Below are 22,009 nucleotides of genomic sequence, written 5' to 3'. Positions count from 1 at the left end.
TTCAAAGTTCAAACATGACTGCTATTGCTAACCAAACAACCACCTATGGGTCCCAACATTGAAGCAAAGCACTAATGTTTAATTGCAGAGGAAGGTACCTCATACAGCTTTATTGAGAAGAGCTAAAGGAAAATAAAGTGAACTCAATGAAAAATGTGGAGGGTATAATATAGGGATAAGAAATTCTTCCCCTGGAAGTAATATATAAATTATTATTTATTTATTTACAGATGGATAATGAAGCTCCAACATACAAATTTCAGTCAAACAACACCACCAAGAAGCTAAGCTAGTACAACTACAACAGTGTTTCACTTTAACCCGAAGACTCTTCTTCCAAGAAAGTAAAACAAACAACTTCTGATGAAGTGTTTTCAAGCTTACACTCCATCGAGCTTAATACTTACCAAACAAAGATCAAATAATGTTTACAATATGAACAGCATAAATACCAAATGGGAAAAAGAGGTAGTTGGAAAATTAGAGATGACTTTTTAGTCTATCAGTATTCGGTATTCACCTTAATCCAACCTATAGGTAGCCCTTTCCATGGCGCCGAGAACCACGCTCTGATACCATTGTTAAGTATCTAAGGAAAGTGGAAAACCACACCTTAAAAGCTATCTGTTAAGGGGGAAGAACCACTCTCCTTATATACAATATCAAGCATCCCATACTACTCGATGTGCGACTTTGAGCACCCCATAATACCCAAGTCCCTAACAGTTTCATAATCTTTTGACTTTCTCTGCTTAATCCTCCTTGTATCTCCTGCAGAATTCAGAGGTTACACAAATTAAAAACATTTCATGACTAAGTGTTTGTCATCACAAAAACCAAAATGCATTATTATCAATTTATCATTCTATGGTCTTTCTTTTTTTCATTTTGTATATCTCTTTGGTAGGTACGCATATAATACTGCAATTATCTGAAACCTCATGAACACAATGTTGGATCAAAGTTGCAAACCGCATCCTGTTGTGTTATATTGTAAAAATAACTTTAAAAGAAGATTAAAGAATAGAAGAAAAGGAAACAAGGAAAACCATACCAAATGTCCCTAGTGTTTGGCGAAAGTTTTAATTTTACTCCGAATGTTTTTAAAGGATTTCAATTTATTTCTCTGCTAAAATTATGAATGATCGACAGTAAATAGCATCGTAACAGAAAGTATAATTTAGAGATTCCAAAAACAGTTAAAGAATCAAATTTAAGTTACTACATGGCAGTACCAATTAGTTCAGCATAAAGCCACAAACATCAAATAGTGGCAAATGCAGAAACACAATTTTACCATTAAGGGCATATATCTAATATCTAATTCTTCTAAAATCAAGTTTTGATAACATTTTTCTTTTTCCCAACAGAAGAGTAAAAGTAAATTCTATAATGGAATGAAGTAGAGTAAATTTACCAACCTGTAGCTAAAATATTTGTATAAGATTATATATGATGAAATCTCTGCCGTTTTGGCACTTTTACTTCATAACAATGTACCTGCAGAAGATGGATGAAAACAGTAAATTTCATTTATCGATGTATGTAAAGAAATTCTCAAATGTTGGATGCACAATATATATATTCCGTATCTTTGAATTTATAAGAATGACCTTTTCTGAGAATAACAGAGGATATTTCTTTCAAGTACAACTACAAAGTGAGAGGTTTCCGAATGAATGAAAAAAAAAAAGAATGCAAATTTATATCAGTCCAACTAGTTCATAATGTCTAAAGAAAGAGAGAGGTATTTTCTTTTGAGGAGAAGGAAATTTATGCATGTATAATTTAATTGTGGTGGTATGAGAACCGTGAAGTTAGATAATTACCAGCTCAGAAATCTGTATTCAGAAAATTTGATGGTTATATACTACAAGTTATAAAAGAAAAATTATAAAGAAACAAGAGTGATTGTTGGCTATAATACTACAAGTTATAAAAGAAAAATTTTTCCATACACATAATACCCTGAATTTACATAACAATAACCCTGTATATTTGTAGCTATCCTCTTCAATTCAGTCCAAAAAGATCAAATATTCTATGACAATGCTTTTTCTTGAATAATTTGAATCCCACTGCAGGTTAATATATGTACAAACTGCACATACCAAGATAAAGATCAATGAGTGAAGTTGATAGGAATGAAATTGCTCCTGATGGCATCACCAGAACTTCACCTTCTAATGACTATTTCAGGTACAGGATTGTCATCTTTAAATGTGGAAAGCATATTCTTGAATCATGTCTGCATTAGCTACATACCTTCATCGCCTTGTGAATTTGTCTGATGATGTATCCAAATCCAGAAAGGAAGAAATAGTTATTATTATAGAATGTTTTCTCTTAGTATTAGAAATAGTTTATTTTAGGTATCTAATACTATTCATTTTATGTAATGATTCAAACTGTGGTAAGAAAAAAAAAACAGACTACATAACAATAACTTGATCCTTCTATTTTGAAAGCTTATATACCTCATGCATGCTGATTCCTTTTATTATTCCTACATGAATCTTGCAGCACAACAACTGGCTCTGATTATCATAAAGAATTGGCAAAGACAGAAACACCATTTGTAACTCTTTTCTCTCCACAAATCAAGCTATTATTTTATTCTTTCTGTGCAAAACAGCAAAAATAAAATTATAGAGAGGAAGAGAGAAACATACCAACAAAAAAAGAATCTTTTCAACAAAAAAGATGTTCACTGTCCTTCAATTTTTGTTTCATGTTAATTCTTATCTTGTTTTGTAAATGTGATTTTATTGGAATATGAATGTTACTAAGTATTAGAGAGAGCAATGAGTTTGTGAAAGAAACAAAAGACTTCTTGAACTACAACTGCAAAGTGAGAGCTTCCCAGATAAATGAAAGAAAAGAATGCAATTTGGCATACGAGTTCAATTGTCTTTTTTGTCTTGAAGGAAATGGAAATTTATGCGTTTGTGAATTTAATTGTGGTAGCATGAGAAACATGAAGATTAGAGAATTACCGGCTCAGAAAACTCTAATCAGAAACTTTAACGGTGGGGATGTGGGAAATTTTGGGCCAGATTAGTTGATGCTTGTTCCTGCAGTGTTCTCCCAGCAATCCACAGTCTTCAATTATCAGTAGCAAGAGAGAGGAAGGCAGCTTTTCTCCTTCCATATTCTCCAGCTTCTTGCAGTACTTAATGTGCAATTGTTGAAGGGAGGTGAGGTGGAGAAGCTCGTTGCACTCCAATGTCTCCATGTTAGGAAAGGAGCATATCTTGAGAGTGGTAAGGGAGGGAAGGTGAGGCAGCGAACCCACTTCTGCGTATGACGTCACGCTATCACAATGACAACCAACAATTGTGAGATGAGTGAGGGCATGCAAGTTGGGCATCCATGATAGATCCCTCATTTGTTGCTTGCAAAATCCCACATGAAGCTCTTTCAAGTTAGGCGGCAAACCACCCTCTGCCAACCTGCAAATGTTTGGGCAACCAGATATATGAAGAGAGTGTAGATTTCGGAGTAGACTCTTCATGTCACGTGGTAATGCCTCCAACTTCCCGCATCGTATAAGGCTGAGATGAGTCAAGTTGGGTGTAGCCAGTCCTTCACCCGCAAATGACACTAACTCAGGACAATCAGAGATGGTGAGATGAGTCAAGTTGGGTGCAGCCAGTCCTTCTCCTCCAAATAACACTAATTCAGGGCAATCATAGATGGAGATACGTTCAAGAGCAGAGTGTGGTGCCTCTGACATTGACACTGATTCCAGATTCCTACACTTTATTATCTCCAAATTCTTGAGATTGGGAAAGACATCCAACGACAAGGAGCTCAGTGAATCACAGCTGTATCTTATTCGTAGCTCTACCAAATCATACTTGTGCTCGAGGAATTCAAATTTTGGGAACCACAAGATTTTCAGCTTTTGCAGAGATTTGGGTAACCAATTGCTCCTTGCATTGAATGATTCACATGCCCTTATTGATAAAGCATCCCCACCACCTACCATCTCATCAGACCTTCCTTCATCATCTTCCCGCAAACAAGAAACCCTTCTCCACAATATGCTGTTAAGCACATCTCCCTTTAACATTCCACAATATTTTATTACAAGTCTCCTAAGCTGAGGAAATGCTTCTGGGTCAGGTACGTACCACTCCTCCCAGCATGGCATCTCACGAAACACCAATTCCTCGAGTGAAGGAAACGGTGCAGTAGGCAAAAAATGATGATCGCTGTCACTCTTGTAAAACTCATCACCAATACGCTTGAGCTGACGAAAACCTTCAATGCGCAGGGACTTGAGAGATGGCAGTTGTCCAAGTGAAGGCAGCATGCAGCAATTCTTGCAAGATGCTAGTGTTACACTTGTCATATTGTTGTAAGAAGACTGTCCCACCCAATCTGGAAATCTTTCACCAATATATCGCTTGATTCTCAACTCTTTCAAGCCAGTGTGCGGTTGCAAGCCATCGAGTATATCTCTCTCAGTCTCTGTGTTTGAAACCATCTCACGATCCCAAGACCATTCCAACAATAACTTGTCAATGTGGTTCTTCTCCGACATCCTTGCACTCCTGGCTTGTCTCACATCAGCAACATTCTCCAACTTCTTAATCTCAAATGATCCTTCAAGATTTGAGATCCCTCCTAATTCCTGGATTCCATTGTCTTTGTGCTTGCCCAGCACAAAGTAATCTAAAATAGGCATTTTCAAATTACTTATTCCTCTAGGCATTTCTTTCAAAGAAGTTCCCCTAAGATCAAGATGCCGTAAATTCACAAGTTTATGCATGCCATTGGGCAACATGGTCAGGTTAGAACATTTATACAATATTAATGTTTGTAGATTATACAAATTGCATAATGACTCTGGTAATGTGTTCACAAAGGTCCTAGAGAGATTCAAATAGCGTAGATGAATCAATTTACCTATTGAATCAGGTAATGCACCAAGTCGACAAAAGGATAAAACTCTCAAGTATTTCAACTTTGATGCTCTGCTTTTCATGCTTAACAAATCATCGATATACAAAGATGTCCTCAAAGATTCTGATTTCACAATGGACTTAAAGACTTTTGAGATTGGATGATCTAACCTTCCATTTGGCAACTGTGACAAATGACGAGTGAGAATCTTCTTCTTTTCTTGTTCATGAAGCTCTTCTATTCTACAATAGAAGTCTCCAGCAAGGAATATTGCCAAGTCATGCAAGAGATCATGCATCACGTAACTCTCATAAAAAAACTTGGTTGGTTTAAAAAAAAACCTTGAAGTTAATTCTTCAAAACACTCAGAACCAACCTCTTCTAAACTCTCTCCTCTCTTTGGTAACCTTAAAAGATCTTCAGCCATCCACAGCAAAATTAGTTTATCTTTATAAAATTTGTAATCTTTGGGAAACAATGCACAATAAACGAAGCAACGCTTTAAATAGGCAGGGAGCTGGAAGTAGCTTATTAACAATGCTGGAATAATTTTACAATTTTTCAAGGAAAATTCCCAGATGTCACTCCTTAAAACAGCATTCCATTCTTTAGCATCATCCTTTCCTCGCAACAAGCGCCCAAGTGTTTCAACAGCTAATGGCAACCCTTTACACTTCTTGACAATCTTTCTACCGATTTCCTCTAATGTTGGATTACCGTTTGACTCCGGAAAACATGCATTGGCTGCAAACAATAACCAACAAGACTCTTCTAACAATTCATTAAGAAAGTGAGCGGGACATGTTTGAACTACTGAAGCAACCTCTTTCATACGAGTTGTAAGAAGAATTGAACTGCCCTTAGCCCCACAGTGAAAAGGAGCTATAAATTGCTTCCACTTATCGGCATCTTCGCTCCAGACATCGTCTAGAACAAAAAAGAACTTCTTTCCCGACAACATTTCCTGCAGTTTATTTTGAAGCAAATTTAAACTCCCAAGGGTACAAGAATTTTTGGTAATCTCCTCAATGGTTTTCTTTGTAATCTCAGCGACATCAAATGTTTCAGAGATGCAGACCCATGCTTTGAGATCAAATCCTTCCGCGACACTGTATGCCCATTTGGCTAAGGTAGTTTTACCAACCCCACCCATGCCAACAATGGGAATCACAGACAACTGAGATTCACTGTTGTCATTTATTGTCTTGATTAAAGCTTGTTGATCATCCTCCCTGCCATATATGCTCCCTTCCATCAGACATGTGGTTTCTCGCCATGATGATGATGATGATGATGATGACAAGTTATTATCCTTGGTATTCTTTTGAAGACCAAGGATATCTTTTTGCCTTACAAGAAATTCTATTCTTGAAACCACCCCTTCCATGTTATCTACCATCTTCCTATGTCGGTTGAGGAAGAAACTAGGCAACAAAGAACGTACCTCCTTTTGAGTGGCAGCTTTGGTGAGTACAGCTTCGAGAAAGTCATCAGCATCATAAACAGCATCTCTCAGACAGTTGAGCCAATCCCTCACACGATTGTCACCCAGTTGCTTGTACTCAGCATCATCGAGCACAGCTTCAGCAGCATGCAGAGAAATTTTCAGCCTCTCAACCAAGCCAGGGCCAAGTTTCTTGCCCAAGACCCTGTTGACCGTATCCGTTGTGAGCAACCTGTCAAAGACAACGTTAATGAAGCCAGAAAGGAAAGCTCCACCAACAAGTGCACCAGCCATGATGATATGATCTCAACAACAGCAAAGTGAATGGATTTTCAGAGAAAGGTAAGAGAACAATTGTTGCAGTGTAGTGAACTGCTAAATTTTTCAAACAATCAAGTAGGGTAATGCTTAGGAGGAGTCAATGATTCCTTAGCAAGAAGACATGGTATGGGTCTCCGAGGTAACTTAAAATTATTCTAAGCAGTGGAGTTCCTAGCTGGCTTTGTACTAACTCTTCATTTTTCAATTCTTGTTTGAAAGATGCAACAGATTATTAAATAGAAATAGTGTTGTTGTTTCAATGTGAGCAACGTGAGCAACGGTAACTGCGATGCGCGGAGAAATAAATTAATTATACTGCATAGTATATTTTAATAAGTGTTATATTATTTAGAAATTGATTAAATAATATATAAATTAATATTAAATTTAAATTAGTTATATTAAAAATATTTTATAGAATATTTATTTGATAATTTGTATATAATTTCATATAATTATTCAACTAAAATATAATGTCAATTAAAATATAATTTATTAGTCTAAAAATTTGAATTCATTTATTTTTAGAAAGAGAAAAGTATTGTTTTTGTCTCTAACGTTTGGGATAAGTAATAAAGTAATGTGATTCTATTCTAGTCATTTTATAAACATTTCATGATGAGTAAAAATCTTTAAGAGTAAAATTATAATCAAAGTAGTGTGATTAAGTGTAATTTACTTAAATGTGATTAAAAAATAATTGAATAACTATGTACGATAAAAGATTGATATTAGTGAAGGATAAAATTAAAACTTATTTCTATGTATCGTTTTTGTCTCTAACGTTTTCGTCCTATTTAACTCCTAACGTTTCAAAATCATCTCAATTTTGTCCCGTCGTCAATTCCGTTAACAAATTCCTAACGGTAGGACAACATTGAGTCAATTTTAAAACGTTAGGGACTTAAATAGGACGATTCAAACGTTAGAGACAATTTTGAGACTTACCCAAACGTTAGGGACAAAAACCGATATTTTACTCCTTTTAAAAAAGCATAGGCCTTTTATATTAAAATTGTACAAAACTAAATATTTATTTGTTGCTTTTATTTTTACATTTGCTTTAGTTGTCATACTTTGTCTTTTCATATGGTATTCTTTGCTTTACAAATAATTAAAGAAAAATTAAAAAAATGAATGAGATTAAAAAACACCAAAAATAGAATATAAAATTATAAATTAGTTTTATAATCATGATATATTTGAATATACTTAGTAAGGAGATGTACCAAATTTAATCTTATTTGGGTTTAAAAAAATGAATGAAAATAAAAAATACCAAAAATATAATATAAATTTATGAATAAATTTTATAATCATGGTATATTTGAATATACTTAGTAAAAAAATATGACAAATTTAAACTTATTTGAAAGAGTTTTTGCTAATTGGTATTAAAAATTAAGAAATAAAGAGTAATAAGAATCTTATATGATATGCAAAAGTAGCCCAAATAATGTAGTAATAAAAGTATTAAGTTGTACAATTTTAATATTCGTAACTGAAACTTTTATAATAATTATTATTATTATGACACTTTTAATGTATACTTACCGTATTTAATAGTACTTTATGTTTTAATAAATAATAATAAATAAGAGTTTTTTCTTTTAATCTTTTTAAAAAAATTCACTAGTTAATTTTTAAGTTTTGTTAAGTTATTAAAATTGTTAATGACATCATTAAAAAAGAAAATATGACTTAAACTTATTGTATAAGAAATTAGATATCAATTTTTATATAATAAAAATAGATAGATTAATCAATTACATAAATCTAAGAACATGTAGCTGCACATGAATCATGGTAAGTAATACTAATAATATAAGGTTAAAATTTCTTGGCAATCGAGTTCGGACATGAGCTTCACGTGGTTGCTGTCTTCGAGGTTACTTTTTAAAATAGAATTATTTGTAAGTTGTTAAATGTCATGCTTATTTTGTTTGCAACTTTAGACATGCTGTAGAACAGTTACATATTCAATGAAGAAACAACAAAGGTCAAAACAGTGAAACACTAAGGATATGTTTGGTTAGGGATTAAAATAGGAGATAAATTTTACCTAAATCAGTCTTACATGTAAATTTATAGTCCCATTAGGGGGTTAAATGGTTGATTAGAGACTATAAAAGGAGGTATTACTCTCAGTTCTAGTCCTAGACATTGATTGAAAAACCTAGTAGAATTGGCTTGGATATTCATTACAAGAGAGAAGTCTTATATGTGCTATTCCAGAAATCTTATCACCACATAGGTTGTGTTTGGATAAACTTACTTCGGGTACAAGTACAACACAAACTTTTAATCAAATCCTTGTTGATACAACTTTAGAAAAACCAAAAAATATTTCCCAATTTATTATTGATCATGATCTATATACCATTTACAATTTCACACCATTTTCTTCTTTCATTGACCTAAGCAACATTTTTAGTGTAGCATAAATTTGCAAAAGTTTAGGGTGTACCTTATCACTAGACACAAATGAATGAACTTGATTACCAACCTGTATCCAGCTACAGCCTGGGAATTTAGCAACATCCTTGTCCCTCATGGTTTTTCGAACTCTTTCAGCATCAAGCCAGTGATTATGAGAAGCATAAATGTTAGCCATGACAGCATAGTTCACAATCTTCTCTGGAACTATTGCAAAAAGCTTTCCTGCTGCCAATTTAGCCAGTTCTATATTTTCATGCAGTTTACAAGACCCAATGAATGCTCCTAACATGTTCGATTCAGCTTGAATTGGAATTGATTTCAAGAATTCAAAGGCTTCGTTTATGTAACCATGTCTTCCAAGGAGATCAATAAGGCAAGTATAGTGATCTGAATCAGGAATAATACGATACACATCTGTCATTAATTTGAAGTAGTGCAGTCCTGCGTTCACGAATCCACAATGCACACAAGCAGAGAGAATGCCAAGAAAAGAAATCCGGTCAGGTTTTATGCCGCAAGATATCATCTTCTCAAACATCTCAGTTGCTTCTTTGCCAAGACCATGGAATGCATATGCATTTATCAATGAAGTGTATGTAACAAGATCAGGTTCTAACATCAATCTGAAGCATTTGAATGCATTAGTTATGTTACCACACTTGGAGTATGCAGTAATCAAAGAATTGGAAACAGATACAAATTCTTGAAATGACAGCTTAACTGCTAAGGCATGAGCTTGCTGAGTTTCAGTTATGGCAGAAGCATAGCCACACGAGCTAAGAACGCTGGAAATAGTGAGTTCATCGGGGAAAATTCCTTCGAGTAACATATCTCTGAGAATCTTCATAACATCAATCACTTTGCCACTATTTCCACACCCAACAATCATGGTATTCCATGCCACAACATTTCGAATCGCCATCTTGTCAAACACTCTCTTTGCATCAATGACATCTTCATTTTTTGCGTACATATTGATTAATGCACTCGCCACTAGAATATCGGATTCAAGTGACAGTTTCAGAATAAGACTATGAGCTTGCTTTCCAAAATCATAATATTCTAAAATATCACATATACTTAGCAGGCAGCTAAAAGTGAATTCGTCGCCATTAGCACCATCCAATCTCATTGAGTTGAAAATGCTAAAGGCCTCTTCTGGTAAACAATTCAGGGCATAACAAGAAATCATGACATTCAACATAACCAAATCTCTATGTGTAACAGCACAAAAAACCTTCCTTGAATTCTCAACCAAACCAAATTTTGCATAAAAATCAACCAAAGCACTACCTACAAAACAATCCAAATCAAGTCCTCTTTTCATTGCAAAACAGTGCAGTTGTACTCCAATTTCGATATCATGAAGCTTTGCACACACACCAATCAAAGCATTCAATGTTATATCATCCGGAGCCACCTTTTCGAACAACATCCGCTTGAAATAAGAAAACCCCAGATGAGGATTCAAGTCATTTTCATTTCCACATCCAACAATGCCACGGATCACAATATTCCACGAGACCACATTTCTCCCAGGCAATTCATCAAACAGTTTAAGTGCATCTTTGGTTTCCTTGCATTTAAGGTAAATACTCAAGAACTGATTTTGCAATGACAGAACATGACAAAAACCAAACTTTATCAAATGGGCATGCAACTGTTTCCCTTCAGGGAGAAAAGCCCTTATAGCAGCAACTTTGAGGGCTTTAGCACAAAACAAATGAACAATTTCAGGGTCCCTGAAGTTGGGTTCATTAGGGATTGGAACAAAAGCTTTGAGTCTGCTAAGCGAATGATTACATGGATGTGGTTCATGAGAATAGTTACTGAAGCATTGAGTTACAAATGAGAAAAGTGTTGGAGGGAAAAGGAACTGTTTTTTGAAATGGGATTTGAAGAACATAGGATAAAAATTAAAAAGATAAAATTACAACTGAACCCTGAAAATTTCATGTTATAAACTTCTGCATACCTGTGGATTTGGTGGCACCTAGGTTTTCTTCGTGGGAGGATCGGGAGTAATATACTTTAATATTATAATTTTTGTTATTTTTAAAATTATGAGAAGTATTAAAATTGGAATTTAATTTTGTACGTCACATTTTTTTAATTTTTTTAAACAGAAATTAGAGAGTTTGATTTATGTATTTATTAAAAATTGAAAGATTCAATTTTTACACTTTAAATTAAACTGCTTCATATTTAATATTAATGTCTATTATTCTACAATTCAAAAAAATACTATTATTAATCTAATATTCAAAATAAAAAGTAGAATTTGATATTTTATTTTGTATTCTAATTATATACCTGTTTATTATTGGATTATGTTTGAAATTCATATATTATGAGATAATTTTATTTTTAATTTAATAATAAAAACTAAAAAGATATATGAATTTGACATACAAGACAAAAATAAATATCTAAAGCATTTTTCTATATTCATTTCTCTTGGGATGATATAATCATCTTGGTTTGACGTGCTTTTTTCTCCTATGCTTTAGTCTTTGGCACATTGGCATTTTCTACTCTGTACTAAGTAGAGATGTTTTATATTTGCACGCGAGTTTCAATTTAGTTCATGAGGTTTTAATTGCCTCTATTTAGTTTTTGAAGTTTATAAATGTGGGTCTGTTGCATGCATAAGGCAGGATTTGAACCCCCGACACTTGCTTAAGCAGACGAGTGAGCTGACCACTCAACTAACCCAAGTTGATTTTTGGTTTTGACATTTAAATAGGTCAAAAACGGCATCGTATTACTTATTTTGTTAGGTAAAATTTTAATAAACACCATTTAAGATGTTGTTTTTAGGTTATTTGAGTGCCAAAACCAAAACGACATCATTTTACAAAGTTTAGTATGGCATCCGGCTGTCACGACAGTGTTTCGTTAAGATTTGTACGTTGAAAATTGTTTCAAGGACTAACATGAGTTATGCTCACAAAATTTGGGAACTAAATAGAGGCAATTGAAACTTCAAGAACTAAATTGAGACTCGCGTGTAATTTCAGAAACCAAATTGAGTATTATCTCAAAAATTTTTATTCCTTACTATCTCACTAGATCTCCTTTCTTTTCCTTCCTTTTCTTTTATCTTATGTGAATTTACTAGCTTTTATTCTTCTCTGATATAATCATCTTGGTTTGACGTGCTTTTCTTTTCCCTGTGCTTTAGTCGGACACGGATTCGGTACGTCGGTCTCTTTTGGATATCGAAACGACAAAAATTGATTTGGCATACTGATAAGTCAAATTGGTCAAAATAAAATATTTTACTTTAATGAATCCTTTTTGTTATAATTTTTTAAAAAAGGGATGTTTTTATCTTTTTTTTATATTTTTTTATTTTATTTACTTTAATCACGGTGTCTATTCCATTATGAATTTAGGATCTTCTCGTCAGTTTCCATGTCTTCTAACTTTTTCACCCTTATTTTTCATGTTGAACTTCCAAAAACTAATACCGAATTTTCCTTATCACCACCACTACCACAGTATTTTTCTCCCTCTTGTTACTGTCACCGCCATCTCTCTCTTCTTCCTCGTTCTCTTCTTCCACCGTCGTAAGCACACCACCTCTTTTATTATCTTCACCGCCGGCGACAACAACAAACCTCTCCACCGCCTCTCCTACTCACTCTTTCGTCGCGCCACCAACTCCTTCTCCTCTCCACTCGGCCATGGCAGCTTCGACACCATCTTCTCCGGCGCCCTCCCATGGCGGCACCGTCTTTTCCGACACACTCCCTCCTCCAGCTCTGGCAAGAACTCCTACTGCAGTGACCCTGGAGTGGCGCGTGTTTACTCGATGGTGGAGATTACGGAATTTATCTCTGCTATGAGACCTCTCGACGCGCGACCTCTCCGATCTAACAATGCCGCTCTCCACACTAAATCTCTGCCTCCTCATCCAGCGACTAATCGCATTCCCTTCAGATCTGATCTAAGGTCCAATCCTACATCCTCTCCCACTGCCACAACTTCGAGTCACTCTTTTCTCTTACCAATAGTGCCGTTTTTCAATCCCAGCTTTTATCCGACAACCACGCCAGAGTCCTCAAGATCATCTCCGACTAGATGGTTGATGTCGAGGTGCGCAATGAGATGTTGGAGAGTGTTAGGGAAACATTGAAGAATGGACGGTTTAGCTTTGTTGCTGAAAGATTGAAGGAGTTGAAGGTGGCACTTAACATAATATTTCTGATATAACAACAATAACCATCAAGAAAACAATATTTTTAAAGCAACCCACTGACACAAAAGCTGAAAAAAATATTAAATAACCAATTACATCAAACTACATTTAGGATAATCTTTACTGTTGAACTAAAAAAATATAAAAAATATAATGGCTTCCTATTGAAAACGCGCACCAATAAACCAAATAAGTTTTTAGCGTTTCGGTGCCTAAAAGAGGCCGGCGTTTTTAGTCTTTGGCATTTTCTACTCTGTACTAAGTAGAAATGTTTTATATTATAATAATAATTTTATTCCTTACTATCTCCTTTCCTTCCTTTTTTTTCTTATGTGAATTTACTAGCTTTTATTCTTCTCTGATTTGTTTACTATTAAAAAATTTATTCTGGTGTAATTATAATTCTTATACTTTAATAATTAGCATCATTATGTTGAGAAGAATTTGGGTTTAAAGCCACCATTATTCCTTTGTAAAATTCACAAAGCAGCTAAGAGTCATAATTTGAAATAATTGTGTCAAAAAAGAGTTCTAGAAGTATCATCAACATGAATGAGAGCTCGTAAAATCTTTTATTAGTGTGAGATGAATTTCAGTTTCTTAAATATCCATCTTGGATAAAAAGGATTTTCAATACAAATAAAAAGATAAAGAATAATTATTTGGTCACAAACGAAATTACATGAATTTTTTTTAAATCATTGGTATATATATTTTCGATCCAAACAAGGAGAAAAAAGTTTTTTGATTCCTAATCCATTCCCTATATAAAAATAGTTGTTTGAAACATAATTGGCATTTTTTCCCCTTTGTATGCTTATTGTCTATTTAACATGTCAGTTCCTTTTAAAATATGCATGTACTTTTTGCCTTTTTGGTGGAGATTCAATGATTCTCGAAAAATAAAAAATAGAAAAGAAAATTGGTGGTATTTTCCTTTATTATTATGGTCATAATTATTTTGTTTTGGGAGTCTACTAACTAAGTGTCTAAGTCCCACTAAAACGTGTGGGCCTCCTTAAGTCCTGTTATGACTTATTATGATTTTTTAATAAACATTGATATTTTATTAATAGTAAATTATTAATATACAAACTTACTTTTTCATATTTTTAACATTTTTAATTATATAAATTATTTTAGATAATATTTTAATAATAATTAATAATACATATTAATTACTGGTTTGTAATGCATACCAGTAATTATACAACATGAGGCATGAATACCAACAAATATAAACCATTAACTACTGGTTTGTAATTCAATCAGCTCCTAATGTGCAAGTCTCAGACTCTTAGCATCACCATCACAAATCCAAATGGGAAAACCCACTCAACCAAGGATTATAACCCCGCCAAAATCATCATAGACCTCTATAAGGGAAGGGGTTAGAAGAAGAAACAACAGGGACATAATATGGAAGTACATTGACGAGGGGATACCAGACTTGACACCTTGAAAGCAACAAGATGCCTTAGTTTCTGCCCCGTCCCCGTGGATGAGATGCGCTCCTCTCACCGGAATCTATCCTTGCTCTCTCCTGTGTGCGAGAAGAGCCTGTTCTATCTTGAGCTTCAGACATTGTTTGAGCAGGATGGCCATGCGCCGAAGAAGGGAGAGCCCACCCAACCTGCCTGGCCTGTGCAGTTTGCTGGTTATCAAGAGCTCCTAAAACAGAAAAGAGAAACAAATTAAAGATAAGATGATATATTCTAGAGATTAATCATCCCCGCCCTTAAGTAACAAAAAGAATATTCGGCAACTGACCAATATTCCCAGTCCATTCAGGCAAATACTTTTGACCTTTTTGTTTCCAATCATCTTCAAAGCCAGCAAGTTCATCTACAAGATGACAAATTAACAACACAAATCCTTCAGTAACATTAACATAGAAGGGCATGGAAGTATGGAACTGCTACAGTAGACATCACACCATCGAAATCATGAATATTGAATCCAAGATATACCTTCATTCAGATTGTGCAAGGTCTGCATGCTGTCCACTCTACCATCCGAATTAAGTTTTCTTGAAAGGGAATGTCCCTATGAAGTACCAGACCAAGTGAAATAAATTTAATAAGCAGGGCAATTACAAATACACAGCTATAACCGAAGCAACTTAATCCAATATTATTAATATGATACCAAAGAAATAGTATATGAATACCTTGCCATGAATGCCTCTGGAAACTCTGTGAGAAGCTTCCCTTGTAGAACTATCAGCTTCTTTGGCCTCTTCAAATGTCACCTAATATATTGAAGATGGCATCAGAAAACCAACAATACACTAATTCACTCTAGAGAGTAGAGAGTTATTTAACCAGATTCTAAATGCTCACCCCATCACTGCCGGTCCTCCTTGTCGTTGACGAAGTATAGTATGTTCCATTAGCACCACCATAGTGTACGGTTGAGCTCTGGAAGCAGAAGCTGTGAGTTTGAGGTTCAGCCCTAGCCACATTGAATCTGTTGTTGAATTCATTGTTGTACTCATTCCTAGCCTGCAGGTGTCTGCTTTTCTTCCCTGTTAATATAAACTTTTAGCATGAACAAACCAACCATCTGATTTCAGGAAGAGAAAAAGCAAAAGTACCAACCAACAGCTTCCCATTACCTTCAATTCCTCCGTTTGGATGTTCAATGAAGGGCTCACTGCTCGACCTGCCATGCTTTCGTGGATTCTCTTTCTTTGCCTTGTTTCCGTCTTTCACATCCCCACTCTCATCATCATCATCATCAGATTTCAATTCCTCAATGATAGGCCCCCTTCGCGCGCTAGACTCGGGAGCCGGAGCCTGAGCCTGAGCCTGATGCTGGTCAAGAAACCCAGCTGGATGCATATCCTGGGAGAAAGGGAACCTAGGGAATCCAGCAGGGGCAGCACCAAAGGGGCTAGAACCAAACATGCCTCCACCAAAAGGACTTCTGAAGAAAGGGTCATCAAAAGGGTCCCTTCCCCCAAAGAAGCTCGAAATTAAGCTTCCAGGAGGTCCAAAGGGACCAAACCCTCCTCCAAAACCACCACCAAAAGGGTCACCACCAAAATCAAAGAATGGATCCCTACCACCACCAGCACCACCACCAAACCCTCCTCCTCCACGTCGATTCATATTCACTGCAAGCAACAGGATAATCAAACCATATCCCCACAGAAACAATGTATCAATTATCAAAACGCACGATCACAAATAGCAACGAAGGTTCCAACTTCCTACAGAGTTTTTTTTTTAGAAAAGAGTAAATCTTAATTCAAAGTTCAAAAACCACTAGAATATCATATCATAATGATCCGAAGAACCCTAATCAAAGAAACACTAGAATATCATATTATATTTAACTATTTATATGAAGATATTTTTATAAATATTTATTATTATTTTTTAAACAGTTCAGTTGTTTTCAAGAATTTTTGCTCGTAGGTATTACTTAAGAATACATAGATGAGGTTCTTTTTAAGAAGTGTTTGACAGTCAAGAACAAGCCAGTAATAGAGTTAAAATTTATCATCAAGCAGTGAGCAAAGCCAATCAACCAAGAACACTGACTGAGCATCCAATTAATCCAAGCACAATTAAGTCAAAAAAAAAAAAAAAAAAGCAACACATCTCTTAATCAATAATCAATCAATGAAAACACAAAACACCAGCAGTGAGCAAATCAATAATCAGTAAATTAAAGTAATAAAATCACAAAACAGCAGCATAGCAGAACCAAAGCGAATCAATAAGCAAGTAATCGTTCACCAAAAATTAAAAACACAACCACAAATCCACAAGCTTCGAACCACAGAGCAGAAAAAAGTAAAAACAAAAAAACAAAGAACAAGCGACCGAGCCACTGACCTTGAAGACGACGCCGACAGACTGTTGATTGACGGACGACGCCGACCAGACGACGGATGGGCCGAGAGCTCGCGGAAGAAGAGAGCAGGGGCTGGAGACTTGGGGGCAGTGGCTACACGGATGGACGGCGGCCGAACTCGACGGACGGGCGGCGGCAGTGGATCGACGGACCGCCGGCGGCAGCAGCTAGGTTGGAGAAGTGGGAGTGATTCAGAGTTCTGCAGCTTGAAGATGTGAGATGTGAAGACTGAAGAGAGCATGGTTGTTTAACCGTTTAAGCCAAAAACGACGCCGTTTTCTTTGAACCGTTTCTAGTCCGGTCCAATCGGCAGGTTTTCGGTCGGCTCAGCGGTTCTCCACCGATTTTACGGTATTGTTATAAATTTTGTATAGAGAAATAGGAATTATTTTTTTTGGTGACTTGAAATAGAAATTATTTGTTATATGTATACTATATATATATATATTAAAGTATACTTGATGTATTTTATTCATGTCATGTCAATTGATGTAGCTATTAGATTGTAGTAATTATTGATTTTATTGAGATAAATAAAAGATATAACTTATAAGTATGTATTATGTATTTATATGTTTCTAGAAAAAAAAAAAGCGTTTTGAGCTGGATTTTTAAAGGCTCCTAAAATACATAAATGGATAATACAGAAAACACAAGTAGTACTTTTACGGTTTTATCATTAGTAATATCATGATAATATTCTAATAGTAAGGGTGTTATATTTTTAATCGGACCATTAATACCATCAGTTTGCAGTTGAACCGGTCCGGTTTTCAGACCATGGTTGAGAGGTGAATGAACAACTTGAGACTTGAGTTGACTTTTGTTTCTGTACTTTCTAGTTCTACTTGCACACTTCCAAGTTCCAACAAAAGACAAACCTTTCTCTCACTACATACTCTGCAACAACCTCAACTACAACAAAATCAACAATATTCAACCAACATCAAATTTTGCACTGAATCAAAGGTTTCTTTTCTTCCCAGTGCACAAAAATCACCATCCTTCCCTAAAAAAATCTCTCCTTTTCTCGGAACCCAATTCCAACACTTCTCTATTTTCCATAAAGGTAGTTTTTTTATGAACTGTAACTGCTAATTCACTACCCCTTTTCCCCTTTCATCAAATTAGGGTTTATGCTCCCAATTTTCATTGAAACAGTTCACTCAGTTTGGCATGTTTAGTTGCGTGACTGGTGAATGATGAATTCTGGGCTGGTTTGGACTTAATTTGATTACTTCTGTTTCCTGTTTCCTGTTTCCTTTTTGCTTCTTATTGATTGTGTAGATTGTTTGTTATGTGAAAAAGTTATATTTTTTATGCTAATTATAGTATTCTACAACTGGGTTGATGAGTTTGGTTGAACCTGAAGTATAGGCATGAAGCTGTGAATTTTTTTTTCCTTTTGCATCTATTGAATAGTATCTTTAATCATGTTCTTTAAGTCCTTATGTAACTTGTAATGATGTAATTTTGTTTCTGAAATCTGAATTGAAGGTATTGGTTATCATAACTTTGTAATTAATTGAATTTGATCACTTTATGTTATCTTGCATAATTTTCTAGCTTCCATTCATGTCATGGCTTGTTGAAGTTCATTTCTAGTGTGAAAATGACCAATTGATCCTCTCTTTTTTATTTGTGGTTGCAGAAATGGATGCATAGAGTTTGATATTATCTAATTCTCCATAAATTCCAAGTAACAGAAGAGGATGAGAGTATCATTGGTCAGTTGAACTAAATAACCGAAGCGAACTGCTGGAAAAATGGGAGGTTGCTGTTGTTCTGCCAGAAAACCTCATCTTCACGGAACGCCGGTGTATTACTATGTTAGTAAATTTTTGTGCTCTCTTAATCTGTAGTTCTGTGTGTTTAGTTCTGTTTTTGGTAGAATTGATTTAGTTGGAATGAATTTTGAGGTAAAGTGATATATGTTTGGCAATTCATTTTAAAAGCGATTTTGACAAAAAGTAAAATTTAAGTAAGAAATTATTGAATATCAACTTGAAGCCTTGAAGATTCATTCAGTATGGGGTTTATCCTCTTTGATGAAACCAATTAGAAGTTAGAAACCCTTTAATAAAGTCGAACATAATCGAAGTCATTTTAATGGTTCAAGTTCAATCAAGTAAATATGTTACTTCTATAATCTTAGATTTTACTGGTCATCGAAGGAAAGTTTAAATTATTTCATATTCAACACTATGCTGAATCCTTCGAAATGGTTTCTGTAAGGGAGAAACTTCATTAGCATATTGCAACTTGCATAAAATTTGTTTGGAGCTTAAGCAAAATTGTTAATGGCAGATTCTATGCAATTTACAACTCTAGCTCTTGCCAGATAATACCTATGCTTTCCTATTTCTAATTACCTTAAAACGCCGCAACATTTTCCGTACATTAATTATTTAGATGATTGCTTGATATGTGTGAACAAATCTATGTAATCTGAAAGGTATCCTGTTTGCAGTGTTCGCCAGCTTTGGAAGAGCGCGAGTCTCTAACCTCTAACGACGGTAATGGGACAGCTGCTTCACTCACCACCGGACTGCTCATCGGCTTGAACTTGGAATCATCCATACCAGATACTTACCAGTCGCCTCCTGCGCCTCTACCGTATGATACTGTCCTGAGAGGTCCTGCATCAACAGATTCCGAGTCAGGTAGAGAAACCATTAGTGGTAGTAGTTTCGAAATTTTAGTTACATGTGAAGATCTTGAAGAATCAGATTGTAAAGCTCAACCTAAATCGGCACCCTTGTCTCCAAGGAAGCCGGAACCTTTAAAATCAAATGAATCTCATGCATTGGTGACAGAAGAAGAGGATGTATGTCCAATTTGTCTAGAAGGTATAATTGCTAACTCGGCTAGATTGTGTTGTTTTAGTGAACAGATCAGGATGTTCCAACTCTCCTTCTCTGTAACCTTTTCAGTTGATTTTTTCATTTTTCGCTGCAGAAGATGATGCTGAGAATCCCAAAACACTGACGAAATGCGACCACCACTTTCACCTGTCATGCATTCTCGAGTGGATGGAAAGAAGCGACTCGTGTCCCATATGTGATCAGGTTTGGTTTCTTTCGTGTCAAGTCATCAATAACTACATGAAAAACGCATCCGAATCCTTTGGATTTTCGGCTATTGTCGAACATAAGATTCAATCTATCTGAGCAAGTTTATGTCCTAAATGCTGTTATCTAATGTTTGCAGGAGATGATCTTTGACCAGCCACTGGATTAGTTCGATTGGTTTACAAGAAAAAATTTCTGCTAAATGCAATGGAAGATATATGAAACTCATTGTTTGATAAGTGAATTCATTTTTCAATTCATCATGCAATTTTAAGAAGTCATTGTTCTAGTGATCACACAATCTATCAGAAGAAGAAGAAGAATGAATGAAGAGTTTTTGACAGAATGCTACACCAAATTGCATGCATGGATGCATCTCTCACTGCAATTCCCTAATGTTTGGATCTTTGTTGTACAAATTTGTTCATATTTGTTTGTTTGTTGTTTCTCTATGCTGCAGAAAAAGGGGAAAAAGGAAACAAAAAAGAAAGATGTATAGATTTTATAAATCAAGTTTGCTTCACATTTTCAATGTATATGTTATATTATACTTTTTTTTTTTAAGGATCAAATTTATTGTTGTTGTTTTTATAGTCTATAGTCTATAATTTCACTTGAGATTTTTAAGCATGCTAATAGCTAAATCATGTCAACATGCACCATGCCACCATTAATATTTCCTTACCTTTTCCAAGAGATTTTCTAAGGCATTTGATATTTGTATCTATAATATTATATTCTGTTTGATTCCTGTTTTTAATTAATGTCACTTAATCTTTTTATTAATTTATCTGACTATGAATTATTGGCAATTTTTTATCAATGTAAATAAATATTTCTATAAAAAATGACAGTGACAAATTAAAAAAAAAAAAATATGAGATAAGGAAGAGAATGTCATTTGGCTATGTGGGACATTGATATATATATAGTTATGGATTTTGATGCCATTTTTAGTTAATATAGTAAACATGGTGAGATGATTAATAATGGAAAAAAATCTTGTTATTAGATTCAAGAGTAATATGATTGAAGTAAGCAATAAATCAATAATAAACATTTGGAAGGACCAATAATTTCTCTTTACTCAGATTAATTAATTTCACATGGTATTTATGAAAATGATGGTCAAACAATGACACATTATTTTCAATGTCAGTAGGTGATAGTGTGATACACATTTTCCCTCAAATATTATGAAAAAACTATTTTAGTTAGGAGTATAGTGGATTTAACGGCATTATTTAGACTGAGTTTGAAAATGTTTAAAATTAAAATTATATTTATTTTAGTAATTCTTGTTTGTATTAATTTTTTTAAATAATTGATTATGTGAAAATTAACTTATATTTAGATACTTAGCTAAAAAGTGGTTTTAGGATAATATATTGTGTTTGAAATTTACGAAAAAATTATTCTCAACTAGTATAATTAAAAAATGGGTATAAAATGATTGTTTATATTATTTGATATTTGATAGTTGAGATTAAATTCATAAAATCATTGCAATTCAAAAATAATAAGCTTTGTTTATAATCATAAGTTTCAAAATATTGCTTTTATTTATAAGTTTTTTTTAATTTAAACTTGTTAATTTCAATTATAATCTATTTTCAAAATTTTACCTAAATGTGATTAATTTATAGCAAAATATTTTTTTTCAAAAAAAAGTCTTTTTTTTTTAATGTTTCCAAGCATGCTCTTAATATGTTCCCCTAATAATTGCTTTAATAATACTAATTTGTCACTAGCATT

General features: G+C 34.4%; 4 protein-coding genes across 8 annotated transcripts; 1 reads left to right on the top strand and 3 right to left on the bottom strand.

Moving 5' to 3' along the window:
* Positions 1-158: 158 nt before the first annotated feature.
* LOC112726287 (putative disease resistance RPP13-like protein 1) lies at positions 159-11,133 on the bottom strand. 4 transcript variants are annotated; one of them, XM_025775622.3, is made up of 5 exons: positions 9,183-11,133; positions 2,997-6,587; positions 2,112-2,287; positions 1,422-1,500; positions 159-771 (listed from the first exon to the last, which is right to left on the bottom strand). In XM_025775622.3, the coding sequence occupies exons 1-2, from the start codon at positions 9,215-9,217 to the stop codon at positions 3,011-3,013; spliced, it is 3,612 nt and encodes a 1,203-aa protein (XP_025631407.1). In that variant the 5' UTR covers positions 9,218-11,133; the 3' UTR covers positions 159-771; positions 1,422-1,500; positions 2,112-2,287; positions 2,997-3,010. The 4 variants fall into 4 exon arrangements, with proteins under 4 accessions (XP_025631407.1, XP_072066130.1, XP_072066132.1 ...); XM_072210029.1 differs by having other exon boundaries at positions 9,144-11,121; XM_072210031.1 differs by lacking the exon at positions 9,183-11,133 and adding an exon at positions 2,478-2,622 and having other exon boundaries at positions 2,997-7,328.
* On the bottom strand, positions 9,227-13,034 carry LOC112729049 (pentatricopeptide repeat-containing protein At2g46050, mitochondrial). The gene is made up of 3 exons (XM_025779425.1): positions 12,763-13,034; positions 9,294-10,899; positions 9,227-9,241 (listed from the first exon to the last, which is right to left on the bottom strand). Exons 1-3 carry the CDS (start codon positions 13,032-13,034, stop codon positions 9,227-9,229), a joined length of 1,893 nt encoding a protein of 630 aa, XP_025635210.1.
* Positions 13,035-14,419: 1,385 nt separating this feature from the next.
* LOC112726286 (uncharacterized) lies at positions 14,420-17,592 on the bottom strand. The gene is made up of 7 exons (XM_025775620.3): positions 17,165-17,592; positions 15,937-16,437; positions 15,662-15,846; positions 15,490-15,570; positions 15,290-15,365; positions 15,090-15,164; positions 14,420-14,990 (listed from the first exon to the last, which is right to left on the bottom strand). The coding sequence occupies exons 2-7, from the start codon at positions 16,430-16,432 to the stop codon at positions 14,797-14,799; spliced, it is 1,107 nt and encodes a 368-aa protein (XP_025631405.1). The 5' UTR covers positions 16,433-16,437; positions 17,165-17,592; the 3' UTR covers positions 14,420-14,796.
* A 404-nt stretch (positions 17,593-17,996) lies between these two features.
* On the top strand, positions 17,997-20,884 carry LOC112726285 (probable E3 ubiquitin-protein ligase RHB1A). 2 transcript variants are annotated; one of them, XM_025775618.3, is made up of 5 exons: positions 17,997-18,252; positions 18,835-19,012; positions 19,654-20,032; positions 20,145-20,251; positions 20,394-20,884. In XM_025775618.3, exons 2-5 carry the CDS (start codon positions 18,950-18,952, stop codon positions 20,421-20,423), a joined length of 579 nt encoding a protein of 192 aa, XP_025631403.1. In that variant the 5' UTR covers positions 17,997-18,252; positions 18,835-18,949; the 3' UTR covers positions 20,424-20,884. The 2 variants fall into 2 exon arrangements, with proteins under 2 accessions (XP_025631403.1, XP_025631402.1); XM_025775617.3 differs by having other exon boundaries at positions 20,142-20,251.
* Positions 20,885-22,009: the final 1,125 nt, after the last annotated feature.

Source organism: Arachis hypogaea, chromosome 12 (assembly GCF_003086295.3).
Source record: "Arachis hypogaea cultivar Tifrunner chromosome 12, arahy.Tifrunner.gnm2.J5K5, whole genome shotgun sequence".
Taxonomy (NCBI): Eukaryota; Viridiplantae; Streptophyta; class Magnoliopsida; order Fabales; family Fabaceae; genus Arachis; species Arachis hypogaea.
Note: the sequence above shows the minus strand (reverse complement) of the source record. Positions and strands in the feature narration are given on the sequence as shown.